We start from the raw sequence: 15,212 nt of genomic DNA, 5'->3' as shown, positions 1-15,212 counted from the left end.
GCTTAGCGCCCTGTCCTTTTAAACCATAAAAGAAGAGACCTCAGACCTCGGATCAAAGTCGAGGGTGAAGGTTTAGTTATGGAGTAGGACCAACTAACGGAAAAGGAAGTGGGACTGGAAGGATGGGAGGAAAACGCGCAGTTCCGGTTGCTTGTTTTGGACGTAGTAAGACTGCACGTGTTGATTTGGTGAGTAAAAGTTTCTGTTCCTAATAGAGCCACTTATATTAGAGATTAATATCCAGTCCTAATTACAAGGACTAAGTAATTCTGTTTTGCTAAGCGTCTTATTTGTATTTATACACGCAGTGAATCTTCGGGAAAGGGAAACATTTTCACCGTTGTTATCAGCCTTTGTTGTGGATGGCACGGATCTCTTCTTCTTCTTTTGGATGGGTAGCCAACATCGACTTGTCGATGAATCTGCTACACAATTTTTTTTTTTTCCGGAGGGTGGTTTGCGAGTGGGCTGTTTTAGGCTGTGGGCAGATCGCATGTAGATGATGTACAAATAGCTGCGAATCGGGAAAAAGAAACAAGAAAAAGTGTTTGGACTTTTGTGATAATAAGTTTTCGAGTACTAAGACCAGACTAAAGGCTGAGAAGCCTAAATATAGGTCTGCAACAATATTATTATTATATTATTATGATAGTTCTAAGTTTAACAGGATTAGGAGGATTTGGGGAGGGGGTGTGGAGGTGGTGGTAGTTTGCTGTTGTTTGGAGCTGGTCAGAGGTTTGCCACCCTGGCCTGGAAGGGTGCCAGAGATGGCGCAGTGGCGGCTTCAGTGGGCAAGTTGTTCCATTCTGGAATGGTTCTTGGTAAGAATGTCATCTGCCGGTACTGTGTCCTGTTGGATGGGATGTTGTATTGCAGGGGGTGGGACTTTCTAGTTATGTGGCTGAGGCGGCTGACAGAGGGGAGATATTTGGAATCAATGTGTACGAGGCTGTTGTGCACCTTGTAGAACATGGTGAGTCTCGCATGCCTCCGTCTGGCTTGCAGCGTTGGCCATTCCAGGTCAAGGAGCATGTCATCCACACTGGAGGTTTGGCGGAAGCGGCGCGAGACCCAGCGAGCTGCTCTGTGCTGCACCTTTTCGATGGTGTTAATGTCTTCAGTGGTGTGGGGATCCCACACACAGCTGGCATACTCAAGGGTAGGGCGGACAAGGGCCCTGTAAGCTGCAGTCTTAATGGTCTTACTGGGCACCTTGATCTTGCGGCACACAAGGCCTAGTGTCGAGTTTGCCTTGTTGGTGATGCTGTAAATATGCGGGGCCCACTTCAGGTCCTTGGTGAGTGTGACGCCGAGGTACTTGACCTGGGTCTCCTCCTGGAGTCGTTGGCCGTGAAGTTGGTAACTGTGCTCCCAGTTGTCCGGCGACAGGTCATGTGGACTTTGGAGCATTTCGGGGGGTGGAAAGACATCTTCCAGCGCTGTTCCCAGGAAGCTAGGGTGTCCACATCTGCTTGCAGCTCCTCTTGGTCTTCGGCTGTCTTGACGTCTTTGTGGCAGGCAGTGCCGGAATTTTCATTCTGTCTGGATTTAATGAATGTCCAGAAGCGTTTTCTGGGGATGGGCTGCTCAGGCTGTTCTTCAAAGATGAGGCCTTGGATGTATTTCCAGTACTGGTTCCCGAGTCTTTGCTGCCCCTGTCTGTTGAGTGACTTAAATACACCATAGAGGTCTTTTCTGCCAGTTCTTTTCATTTTCTTGTGAATTCTTTCTCTGCGTCTTCTTTCTGTTACACGAACACTGACGTGCAGGTGAATTTTGTCGTGGTTGGTGTCTGCAGGGAATTTATCTGTTCCTTCATTCACCAAACTCTAACATTGATACAGTATCAGTATCAGTAGCTCAAGGAGGCATCACTGCGTTCAGTCAAATCCATATTCGCTACACCACATCTGCCAAGCAGATGCCTGACCAGCAGCGTAGCCCAACACGCTTAGTCAGGCCTTGAGAAAAAAATAATAAAATAAAAATAAAAATAAATAATAATAATAATATAATACAATAAATAAATAAATTAACAAAAAATAAATAGAATAAAATAGATAAATAAATAAAATAATAGAAAAATTCCTAAAAATACTACTACTACTACTAATATGTGAAACATGCAGACACACATTCACACACACACATTGATAGAACATTTTAAAAGTGGTTTTTAATTTCATCTTTGTGTTTGGCACACGTACAAAGACTACAAGTACAACTAGTACAAGTAGAGAGGGCTCGGGCACCAGCGTAGTTCTCGTTCTCAGAACTTTACTACTTCTTGTTGTACACATGTACAAATGATACCTTATGTCTGCACATATGTAGACTTAAGAGGACACTGAAAGATGGATAATGCTCGCACGGTTAGCCTTTGAATCATTCTTGACACAACTCATGGAATGATTCAGGGTCTCAGTTCCAGAGGAATGTTTTTGTCACTGACAACATTGATTTTTAGTCACGTTTGTCAGCTCTGGAGCTGGAATAAAACACACACAAAACTATGTGGAATACTGTGTGGGATGATACCCACAGGGTAGGTTTGTTTCACCATACTGTTTCATCAGCTGACAGTGTAAATGTTTTGACTGTTGAACATGAACTGATGAAGATGGCAAAGTGGAAAATACTCCCTTTGTCTTTCTTCATTCATGTTATCAGGGATCGCGCTAGACTTTTTCAAAACGCGTGCAGCTTACGCAAAGTCGGCAAAAAACCGCGTAAGTTAGAGTTAGAATTGCGTCAGACCTATGACACTAAATCAAAGGTTGACTCACCTATTTTCGCCGCTCACGTCGGCGCTGAAATTCACTGCAAGCCCTGACAATCATATTGAGTCGATTCCGTGACTGAGATACAGTGGAAAACAAAAAACGCTAGGGCCTAGGCTAGCCGAGTAATGTTCAGCAGTCAAACAAGGCTTAACTTTCCCGCTACAGGGTCACGCCCTGTAATGATGCCACTCTGTTCCAAAACTCGTCAGCTAAGCAGTGTTGTGTACGCGCGTACTCTGTTAATTGGCTGTAGCTGTTAAGAGTCACGTAGGCATCTCGCAGTGCTCCGCATGCACAGACACTTTGTCTTGTACTGTCTGATTCAGTATCGCAAACCTAGCTGCCAAGTCAGTCCTAAAGTTGCATTGATACGGCTTGGAGTAAAAGTTGTTTTGCGTAAGTGTTGCGCGTGAGTGCTGTGAAAATACGTCAGCGAAAATCAAAATGCGTCAAATACGCGAAAAACATGCGTTAACGCGATCCCTGTGTTATAACAATCTAAAAATGTAAGAAGTAAAATTAAAAAGTTTAAACAATCAGCTCACAGTTATTATTAACCCCTCGGCTGCCTATCATCACAAGCATGCACACTTCGCAGCCACAATGACGAGATAACTCATCATCAAAATATTTGGACTTTTCCCTGGTTTGCATTCAGTTCGTTGATGAAAATGCTGGTCGCTTTAGCTTGGGGAATCTTTCTAGATTCTGTTCATAGTTAGAAAACCAACTACGTCATGAGGCAGTCCTTTAATTGAATGTTTTGGTTGGGTGAAGAGGAGGGGGGGTGGAGACTGAGGCGGTGTGGCTTCACATCCATTGTATCACTTGGAGAAGTCACAGTGCATTGTGTATCTATCTGTTTAAAAAAAAAAAAAAAAAAATTATTGTGGTTGTTCTAGTATGATTTTGTGTGTGCAGATATCCATTTGTCCAGAAAATATATTTTAGTCCAAATTACCTGACTAATGTTTGTAATGAACAACTTCAACAAGTTGAAAATGTGACAAAAAAAAACAAAACACTGATTTCAGAACAACAGTATGTCACTAAAAAAATATATAAAATGGGAAAACATTATGTGTTTTGTATTCTTTATTCATTTACCTTTCAGAAAATATATACTTTTATGGGTCTTTCTCAAATAACAAAGAGCACAGAATTTTTTGAAAATTTATACCCGTTTTTTGTGGAAAAAAAACCCTGGCAAATAGATTTCACTTAAATCATATTTTTCTGGCAGCGAAAGGGTTAATATAGTCAGATGATTGTTTGTTGAAATTTAACTGTTTAAAGTAAATAAGGCTGTAACTTATCAACTACAAATGAAGGGACACACACATACACACGCGCGAGCGCACGCGCACGCACACACACACACACACACACACACCCCAAAGGTTTGATTTTTTTTTTTTAATTTAACAATTGGTCATACTTAAGCAGACATGTGCATATATATATATATATGATATATATATGTTTGCACACCCTCACACCTGCACACTTATTTGTATATTGACCTGTGTTTGTGGCGTTTTGCTATCATTAAACATCAGTCATGATCATGCCAGTACATGTTACCGTATTTTATATTTAACTTGATTTTATTGTAATTAATGAATGAATGAATGCCTGTGTGCAGGTGTTTTTGCAGTTCGTGGTCATCACACGACATCAGTCATGATCATGCCAGTGCATGTTACCGTATTTTATATTTAACTTGATTTTATTGTAATTAATTAATGAATGAACGCCTGTGTGCAGGTGTTTTTGCAGTTCGTGGTCATCACACGACATCAGTCATGATCATCCCAGTGCATGTTACCGTATTTTATATTTAACTTGATTTTATTGTAATTAATGAATGAATGAATGCCTGTGTGCAGGTGTTTTTGCAGTTCGTGGTCATCACACGACATCAGTCATGATCATGCCAGTGCATGTTACCGTATTTTATATTTAACTTGATTTTATTGTAATTAATTAATGAATGAACGCCTGTGTGCAGGTGTTTTTGCAGTTCGTGGTCATCACACGACATCAGTCATGATCATGCCAGTGCATGTTACCGTATTTTATATTTAACTTGATTTTATTGTAATTAATGAATGAATGAATGCCTGTGTGCAGGTGTTTTTGCAGTTCGTGGTCATCACACGACATCAGTCATGATCATGCCAGTGCATGTTACCGTATTTTATATTTAACTTGATTTTATTGTAATTAACTAATGAATGAATGCCTGTGTGCAGGTGTTTTTGCAGTTCGTGGTCATCACACGACATCAGTCATGATCATCCCAGTGCGGTGCTTCACCTGTGGAAAGGTGATCGGCAACAAGTGGGAGGCATACATCAGTCTCCTGCAGGTGGAGTACACTGAAGGGTATGTGTGTCCGTTAGTCATTTTCTAGCTTGGGTCTTTTACTTTGATTTTCTGTCTTTTCTTCTTTCCTGCATTGTCTACATTTGTCTCCTGCAAGTGGAGTACACTGAAGGGTATGTGTGTCCGTTAGTCATTTTCTAGCTTGGGTCTTTTACTTTGATTTTCTGTCTTTTCTTCTTTCCTGCATTGTCTACATTTGTCTCCTGCAAGTGGAGTACACTGAAGGGTATGTGTGTCCGTTAGTCATTTTCTAGCTTGGGTCTTTTACTTTGATTTTCTGTCTTTTCTTCTTACCTCCTATGTCTACATTTGTCTCCTGTCAAGTTGAGTACACTGAAGGGTATGTGTGTCCATTAGTCATTTTCTGGCTTGGGTCTTTTACTTTGATTTTCTGTCTTTTCTTCTTACCTCCTATGTCTACATTTGTCTCCTGTCAAGTTGAGTACACTGAAGGGTATGTGTGTCCGTAGTCATTTTCTAGCTTGGGTCTTTTACTTTGATTTTCTGTCTTTTCTTCTTTCCTCCTATGTCTACATTTGTCTCCTGTCAAGTTGAGTACACTGAAGGGTATGTGTGTCCGTTAGTCATTTTCTAGCTTGGGTCTTTTACTTTGATTTTCTGTCTTTTCTTCTTTCCTGCATTGTCAACATTTGTCTCCTGCAAGTTGAGTACACTGAAGGGGTATGTCCTTAGTCATTTTCTAGCTCGGGACTTTTTATTTTGACTTTTATTTCCTCCTGTGTCTGTAATCAGCCACCGTTCTTTCTCAGTTAACGGACCTTGCCTATGGAATGAACTTCCTTTTTTGCTTTGTTAGGTTCCCACACTCAGCTCTTTCCAAGTCTGGCCTTGAAACCCATCTCTTTCCAAGATAGGCTCCTTCCCCTGCCTCTTCTCTGTCTTCAGTTTCTTGAGTTTAGAGTTGTGCATGCGTGTGAATGACTGGTTTGAAGGCGCTTTGATTTGTCTCTGCACAAGATTCAGTGCTATATACATACTAATTATTATTATTATTATTATAGTATTATTATTATTAATCATCTCCTGCAAGTTGAGTACACTGAAGGATAGAGTGGAGTGATGGCCTAGAGGTAACGGCTCCGCCTAGGAAGCGAGAGAATCTGAGCGCGCTGGTTCGAATCACGGCTCAGCCGCTGATATTTTCTCCCCCTCCACTAGACCTTGAGTGGTGGTCTGGACGCTAGTCATTCGGATGAGACGATAAACCGAGGTCCTGTGTGCAGCATGCACTTAGCGCACGTAAAAGAACCCACGGCAACAAAAGGGTTGTTCCTGGCAAAATTCCGTAGAAAAATCCACTTCGATAGGAAAAAAAACAAATAAAACTGCATGCAGGAAAAAAAAAGGGGGAAAAAAAGAAAAGAAAAAAAGGTGGTGCTGTCGTGTGGCGATGCGCTCTCCCTGGGGAGAGCAGCCCGAATTTCACACAGAAATCTGTTGTGATAAAAAAAAAAGAAAAAGGAAAAAAAGAAATAAAAATATGTCAGTCATTTTGTAGCCCAGGTCTTTTACTTTGTTTTTCATTCTTCCTGTGCTTGTACCGGGGATAATAAGTAAGATCTTTTTTGTTTTGTTTTGTTATTCTTTTGTGCATTTGTCTCTTCACATCACTCCCTAAGATTTCTCTAAATTTTGTCTCGTGCTTGCATTCACTTGATTCTTGAATGTGTTCATACACGCTTGCACGCGCACACACACACACACACACTCACACACACACAACGACACACACACACACACACACACACTTGCGCATGCACACACAACAGTTACAAACTAATTCATGGAACACCAACTTGACAAAGTGATATGATCTGTCAGCTCAGACGATTCACTTCAGCAGGTCCTGGATATGCACACAGGAGAGCGCCTGTGCCACTGTATGTGATTTTTAAAAAAACGTTTACATAATTCATACAGTGTTTGATCCTTTGGTTTCAGAGAAGTAAAACTTGAAAAGAAAAAAAATGTATACTCGTAAATTTGATACGTTTCCATGCTTTACTTTAAATTTTTTTTTTTTTTTAATTTTTTTTTTATATATATCTTTGTTTCCAGTGATGCTCTGGACGCCCTGGGGCTGAAGCGATACTGTTGCCGACGAATGTTGCTGGCTCACGTCGACCTCATCGAGAAACTTCTCAACTACGCTCCGCTGGAAAAGTGATTGCGGACATGGATTACTTTACTTTGTTACTGTGTGGACTGACGAGACTGAAAACCTGTGGTTTATGCCAGCACCAAGTGAACTTCTTCTTAACATTGCCACCACAACGAGCATCAGCGGTTTATATATATATATATTTGTTTTTTTTGTTTTTTGTTTTTTTAAGATTCTCTTAGCAAAACAACTGCAGGATACTTAAACAAAAGTTATTAACAAGCATCAGCATTTTTGTTTTTTTCAGATTCTCATAACTTGACACAACTGCAGTATACCTACACACAAGTTATAGAATTATAGAAATCAAATAGTATGAGTATGATGAAAATGGTTGACGTTTTATTTTATTTTCTCTGGAGTGTAATGATTCTGATGTATTGGATGCTCACGGTATTTTCTGTTGCCAATCGGTGGTGGAAGAGAAGGAATAAAAACAAAGGCATATTTGGTGAATAATGTAAATGATAAATTGATCTTTTTTTTTAACTTTCAAGTTTTGATGTGCAAGGCATTTTGCAAAGAAAAATGTGGGTGTATCAGTGTCATCATCCGACGTGTGCCTGTGGGAGTGAGTCATGAGTGCTTGAATGATGTAATGTGTGTGCGTATGTGTATTGACTGGGGAATTTCATTTTCATCCTTTTCATTTGGAATAAAAAAATTTTACAAAACAACTTAAAAAAGGAAATTCTGTTATATGTGTGCATGCATGCTTATGCACGTGTGCGAGTGACACATAACGTATCAAGAGTTACACTACGCTCTGTCCCTCTCTCTCTCTCTAAATCTCTCTCTCTTTGTGTCTGAGTCTCTCTCCCTCGCACATGCCGTCTCTGTTCTCTTCTCTCTCTCCATGTATAAATCACAAGAAATCTTCATAATTAATCTTTATTTTTTCAGAGAATAACGGCCACAAATACCACACTGAAGCAAAGTGCTCAAAAACATGGGTTCAAAAAATTCAAGAGTGAAAAGTAATCCCAACCTGTGTCTTTGTAGGCCTACCTGCCATCCCTTGAAACAATCCCAGATGTACAAAGATAGTTTTGTGCATGTGAAGACAGTAATAAGTAAAACATAAGCAGTCCTGGCATATATCACATCCATACACGCATACTGAAGTTAGAAAACAAAGACATCAGTCACCATGACCCTGACAGTTACTATTATTCAATATTGGTACTAACAGTAACAACTGGTAATCTTAATTGTGATAGAAATCTACACTGAAAAGTCCTTACTGTGTCATTTTGAAAACTGTCACACATTGAACCCGTCTCTCTCTCTGTGTCTGTCTGTCTCTCTGTTTCTCACTGTTTTCCTGTCAATATCTTTCTGTGTGTGCATAGTACTTGTGGACCTACACTATTGTTATATGTAGAGGAGGTAAGTTTGGTCAGACCTAGTCATTTTTGTACCTCTATCCATTCCATAAGGTTGCACATCTTTCGTCGTCATGTATACTTCTTGTCACTCTTGTGTGCTCATAGAAATGTTGAAAAAGAAAGTTTTCAGCTTATTATTCAAAATATTCAACATCTCACATCCCTTCACATTTTCCACCCCATCCCCTTCCCCTAATAATCCACCTACCCGAATACACTTTGTTTCCCCAGGGTGAGCAGCCCAAATTTCACACAGAGAAATCTGTTTTGACAAAGATTATGACAATACAATAGACAGTGCCATTATTATCAATTTCTATACTGCAACAAAAATTTGGATACTCTTATAATAGTAACATTTTCACACACTCAATACTTGTTGTTACGATAGTGATGGCTTACCCCATGAAAAAAGAAAACGATGAATACAAGGGAAATGGTTTAACATCAAAAGTGTATAGATAGCATGCATGGTGCAGAAGAAAATAAAACCTTCTTCTTCTGCATGTGTGGGCTGCAACCCCGACGTTCACTCGTATGTAAGAGTGATGGGTTTTGTTGCTTTTATTTGTGTGTGTGTATGATCATTTTTACCCCACCACTTAAGAAGCCACACTCATGAAGGAGAAATGGAATAGTGTGATCAGGCTTCGTGTATGCTTTTACACTATACACTTCGCGTGACCAACTCCATCACCAAAAACATAAATGGTAAGTTCTGATTGTACAAATATAAACAATCTATGCCAAAATTGAACTGCTATAATTAAAGTAATTTAATGCTTTGCGAGATATGGATGTTCATACTGTAAGAGGACAATAAACTGGTCTCTCATTTGTAGCAGGAATGTCCTTTTTTCGACCAGAGACTGAACTGCACTGAATGGATGGTTACATTATCTCCCTTCGACCAGTCATTTCATACCTCTGAACTATCGGGGACCTATCGGTTTCCTGACATGAATGACTTTAGGGTGTTTGCAGGAAAATTAACAAGTTGCAAACCATTTGTTTGGTTGAGGATTGAATTTTGTTTTTTCTTGTTGTTAAGAAAACCAATTTTATGGCATACTATCCAGAAGAAAGTCTGACTTTGGAAAAATTGTCTGCCAGAAGTTAAAAATTAGATCAGTTGTACTAGAGAGTGCCATTTATTTTCATCATGTATGATGTCATATGAAATTTCTTCCGCTTGAGACTTTTATGGAAAGTTTTGTTTGTTTGTTTGTTTTGTTTTGTTTTTCTGGTGACATAAATTGTCACGGAAGAACTATGCTATTTGTAAAAGACTGTCAAACGTTCACTGTACTATGAACGGTTTCTTGTCAGTGAAATAGCAAGTCCATTTCAAGGGGGGGGGGGGGGGGGGGGGGGAACTCTTCTAAATTTCACGTGTCAAGGTTATCTTGTGACCTTCCGGTGTAAACACGGTCGTTCTGCCGAAGCATGAAGCGGACATTAGGAACAAGAAAAAAAAAAGTTTTCTTTTCTTGTAAAAATGCTGAGAGATGCTGAACGTTCGCTTTTGGACATTACCCGATTTGGGTTAACTCTTTAATCGGTATGGTCGCACGTTAGAATCCTAAATTCAGCTCATGAATTTAGGATGATAAAGTGCGACACTGTAATCTGAATACAGTGATTGCTGTAATTGTACTGGGAATAAGCCAGGAACTGAGGCTTTTTGCTACTGAATGCCAGCATAGAAAATTCACTGCGATCATGCAGACATGGCATAAACCCTTTGTTTGATCATTATGGATCCATCATGATCAGGGTGACGGCATATAGTTGTAACTCTTTTGGTTCATTGCAATTAATCTTGATTGTTTTGTTTCTTTTCTTTCTTATTCGGGTTTTCGTTTGACACTGAATGTAATATTTAAAAAAAAACACTAAAAAAACAAACATGTCTGGAGCATTGGACGTGAGCGTGGTATGAGTCTACATACATGCATGGCAGCAACACCCCACACCCCGTCCTTCTACAACACTCCAGACTGACAGGACAAATTTGATACCCACTGGAAAGTTTGACTGAAAATTCTATGGAACTGAAACATAGTAACATTATTATCTTTCAGTACTCTGACTGAACCTGTCAAAAACTGATGATTCAAGAAACTACATCAAACAATCACAAGAGTTGAATGCTTGTTTTACCAACTCAGCTTCAATAATTATCATACCACGGGAGGTGGGGGGCTGACAGGGTGTCTCTGTCATTGTTAAGAGAGATAAACGACACAGAAACCTAACTGCTTCGCCATATTGTCTAAGTCATCGTTGTTCATGCGCAGACTTACGCCCAAGGGAGGCAAATCAAAGCACAGCTTTGTGTCAGGGAACGAGTACAGTGCCCCTGTCATCCCAACGCGGACTCGTCCGAGAGACTGAGGGAAGTTCATGTCCACCAGGGCGAGAGGGTTCAGGTCTTCCCGTGTCCACGACATTGAAGTGTCTCCGGGGCAGGGAATCTGGTGAGAGATGGTACTATCATCCGCCTGGTGCATCGTACAGCCAGGTCTGGAGGCTCTGCGGAAACGTCGAAAATTTCGTCCTTGTGATGGGTTCTCCTCTTCTGTACAGAAGACAACGTAAGATCTACCCTGTCCGTCGTTCAGAAGAACGGTCTTGCATCGTTCTGCGTCATCTTCGAGGAAACGTGCCAACGGCTGTGTTTCTGTCAGCTCAACTTGTATACCGGACCGTTCAATCAGCTTATGTAGTTTTTCAATCTTTGCCCTTCTCTCTTTCTCAGTGCTTGCCGTTGCCTCTGTGTGTTCTTCCTTTTGATCGATGGAGTCCTCGGTGATGATGTCCCCTGATGTCAGCGTCCTGTCTCCAGGCAACAACCGATGCAGAACAGCTGGAATCTGACTGGGCAGGTAACGGTCTAAAATCTGCACAAGGTTTCTGAGGCACTGTAAGAGCCAGTTTCTCAGTGGAGCGGTAGCACGGTAGAACAGGTTGTTGCCCTGTCTGGCAGCTGTGGATGCATGCACCAGGTTCTGATCAGGGAGCAGTTGGCAATGCTTTTTGTCAACAGGACTGGGCAAAGGTAACTGACTGTTTTCAGCTTCTGTGTGTTTGTTTTGTTGAGCCATCCTTGGAAATGAGAAGCAGTCTGGACTGCCAGAAAAAGCTTGCAGTTCTTCGATGTTTCCTTTCATATGGATTGTTGTCAAGTCATGGCTCGTTTGGGAAATGAAAGTTTGCAGGTGTTTCAATGTGATCTGCAGGCGAAGGCTGCCATCAGTTGGGTGAGGAAATGCCAAAATAGCGTTGCCATTGTCATGGAGATTATTCGAAATGGCAACCAGAAATCTTGGTTGTTTCAGCTGAGCAAGGGAAAATGGGTGCTCCTGATACTCAAAGAGATGGAGCAAAGACCAAAGTTCTTCTCTGTCTAGAGGAAGGATCTTTTTCCTGGGCTTCAGCTGCATCTTCAGTGCACTGAAATCAATCTTCTGATTTTCATGGCAGATGAACATAAAATAGTTTTCCCTCTTGTCCTTAAAGTATATTGATCTGCAATTCCAGATAATGTCACCTGAAGCTCTCTTGTTTCCATCTGCAGATGCGGCCACTTTAACATTGACCCCAAGCTGTTGAAACAGATCTGAGTGCTGGGTGAACGTGTTTTCTGCCAGTTCCATTTTCTCTGCTGATGGTCCTGTCATCTGGCGAGAAATAGTTTCTACCAGCTCGCCCTCTTGCTTCTCTTCGTTTCTGGAGACTTCTTGATTGTTTTTGAAGGGATCTTCGTGGCTTGGTCTGTGCTTGTAGCGACAGCCGCCTTTTATGTTCGTGTAGCGTCTTCCTGCACTGTAGCTGGTGAGTGAAGGAAGTTTTTCTAAAGTGATGTCACAGTGATGGAGGAACTTCTCCAACTGTGTCAGTGTCAGCCCGACCTGAAGGTCAGCCTTCATTGGGTGGAAATACAGCTCGGTTAAGTCTCGATCAATCTTCCTCATCAAAGAAGCATCAAAGAAGATACGGACACCTCCAGGAGAGTGGATGAGGGCGAGGGGAGACACTGCACCTGGCTTCACCCGGAGCAGACTCAACAACGACTCCTTGCTGGCAAAATGCAGGTTTCCCTGAACGTTGAGGTGATACTTCACCACGTGCAGGTCAGCCGTGTCGTTTTCTTCGCACACGATGAGGAACGCTTGCCCCTTCTTGTCCTTCAGCAGAAGGTTTTTACAGTAGACTCCATTGTCCATGGATTCCGCTTCCGCGTTCTTCTGGCGTTCCTGCTTCACCTTATGCCGCTCGAGACAAGGGAAGATTCCCAGGTGATGCAAGACTTCCATGACTCTCTGGACATCTGAATCCGCTTCTCCAGCGTCAGAACGTCTGTCTTGGGTGACGTCATGGGAACCCAGTGTCCCGAGTTCGGTTGGTTCCATCCTGATGGATTGTGGTGACGTCCCCTCTCCAACGTCGGGGCTGGAGAGGGGAGGTAAAGCCACCCCGCCGAGGCGGGGTTGTTCCATCGTGTGGGGGAGGGGTTTTGGGGTGGACTACTCAGTGAATATGTTTCCCTGGGACGCATGTTGCTCCCAGGTTCGGATTGGCGCTGTGAAGGGTGCTGCCCTCCACGCGCCATGTTATCTTTGTTTTCCGGAGGTGATGGCTCACTTCCCGAGGTCTTTGCACCAACACTGCTGTGTCCCATGGGAAAGGTATCACAGTTTGTTGCTATCGTTCGGTCGGTGCAACGTTACATTGCATTCAGTTAATGGTTTCACGCTGTAAAAATCATTGAACAAAACCGTTCGGGCCAGAAGCAAATCACAGACTGTCTGTCACATCATGGATCAGCTGTCCTTAAGCAATGGATCATTTTTAAGTTAAAAAAAAAAGAGGACAAGACTTTGTCAGTGAATATTATTACCAACATAATTCACAAGCCACATACTTAATAAAATATTGTTAACCCTTCATTTTTTTCCTCAGAAATAAAGAAGTATATATATGATTATACTACATGTCTACCCGTACACGTTCATTTGACTAAAAACAAAATATTGATGTGAACGTCAGAACATACAATAGAATGAAAAGCTATAGATCTTGAACTGACAGCGTGTTGTTTCACTTTATGTGACAGGGTTAGAAGTAGTGTATGATAAATTATATATCCACACCATGATAATCACTGTCCCCATATCACAATCAGGATCGAGCTATAACACAGTGAACGGGTCCAAAACAATGGCGGATGAAACACGGCTCTGGATAACGTGCATGATTATGTATCATCCACCTGATGACATTTGTGTGTGATGATAACTGTGTATAAAAATGAGCTAGCGCAACACCCGCAACATGTTTGTTCCTGGTATTATCTGACCTTTAATACATGGTTTCACTCACGCGGTCACCATGTCAGTCAAGTTTCATCTTATCCACAAAATTCGGTCACTCCATCTCCGGGTTGTGTCTGAGCGATATGAGTTTGTTGAGGTCGTTTTTTGTTTTTTTCTTCCTGAATTTTTATATCACTCCGGACGGTTTTCAACATTGAAGCATGGAGACTTTTTTTTTTTTTTTTTAACTGACTACAACTTGCAGTCTGTCAAGGTAAATGATTTAATTGTGCATGCCCATTTATTTTCATTAGTGAAAGTTCAGTCATGACACGATCTAACAAGCGCACACACACACATTATTGGATTTCTACATTGTACTGTGGCGGGAGGCACAGGATAAACGTGTGTCGAGGTGGTGATGAAGATTGACTCGACGTCATCAGCGCATTGTCAGCCGGTTCACTGAGGACCTCAGCAGGAACGCCGCTATTACACCGGAAGCGCCGTGCATGGACGAGATCTCGACTGTCTGCGCGTTGTTCAAACTTCCGTCTCACTGTCTGGCACGTGTGTTGACAGTAAGGAGTAAACAGGACATCTGGAAAGAAAAAAAAGAAAAAAAAAAAAAGAAGAAAAGGTGTATTTGTCGGTTTTCAACAAACGAAACAAAACAACACAAGCACCTCCCTCGCCCTCCCCGCATACACACACACACACACACACACACACAGTGCACGGCCGACACACGCACAAACTCAGAGACACTGAGACAGACAGATACACACACACGCGCGTGCGCGCTCGCCGTGCGCACACAAACACAGACACGCGCATAGAGACAGACAGACACACAGTACATACACACGCGCGCGCTCACACACACACACACACACACACACACACACACACACACACACTGACTGACACGGAAAAAATATGTTCTGAGCACAGATGACAAACTCATAGAACAGAGATAGGAGTTCGGCCCGTCCCCGTTTGCAGTAAACGTTCCACACTGCACACATTTAGTGGGGGTAGGAAATTTTGCCGGAGCACCGTCTCGTTCTGATTGTTCACGAATGTGGTGCAGGTCAAATTCTTCGTCCCATCCGCGCACACAACGTGGAAAACACTCAGGCACTACATGTCA

The 15,212-nt window shown here is 41.9% G+C and overlaps 3 protein-coding genes across 3 annotated transcripts in view; 1 reads left to right on the top strand and 2 right to left on the bottom strand.

Moving 5' to 3' along the window:
• Positions 1–128: 128 nt before the first annotated feature.
• On the top strand, positions 129–8,032 carry LOC143301239 (DNA-directed RNA polymerases I, II, and III subunit RPABC5). The gene is made up of 3 exons (XM_076615373.1): positions 129–188; positions 5,039–5,171; positions 7,251–8,032. Exons 2-3 carry the CDS (start codon positions 5,077–5,079, stop codon positions 7,357–7,359), a joined length of 204 nt encoding a protein of 67 aa, XP_076471488.1. The 5' UTR covers positions 129–188; positions 5,039–5,076; the 3' UTR covers positions 7,360–8,032.
• LOC143301566 (uncharacterized) lies at positions 730–1,410 on the bottom strand. Its single transcript, XM_076615945.1, has one exon. It carries the CDS (start codon positions 1,408–1,410, stop codon positions 730–732), a length of 681 nt encoding a protein of 226 aa, XP_076472060.1.
• Positions 8,033–8,241: 209 nt separating the features above from the next.
• Positions 8,242–15,212, bottom strand: part of LOC143301331 (uncharacterized) — a 10,074-nt gene continuing 3,103 nt past the window's right edge. The window contains exon 2 of the mRNA XM_076615547.1: positions 8,242–14,660. Within this exon, the coding sequence (XP_076471662.1) occupies positions 10,970–13,243 (2,274 nt within the window). The 5' untranslated portion in view covers positions 13,244–14,660 and the 3' untranslated portion in view covers positions 8,242–10,969. The remainder of the gene's footprint in view (positions 14,661–15,212) is intronic.

This window comes from Babylonia areolata, chromosome 27, assembly GCF_041734735.1.
Source record: "Babylonia areolata isolate BAREFJ2019XMU chromosome 27, ASM4173473v1, whole genome shotgun sequence".
Lineage (NCBI taxonomy): Eukaryota > Metazoa > Mollusca > Gastropoda > Neogastropoda > Buccinidae > Babylonia > Babylonia areolata.
This window is presented reverse-complemented; position numbering and strand designations above follow the sequence as displayed.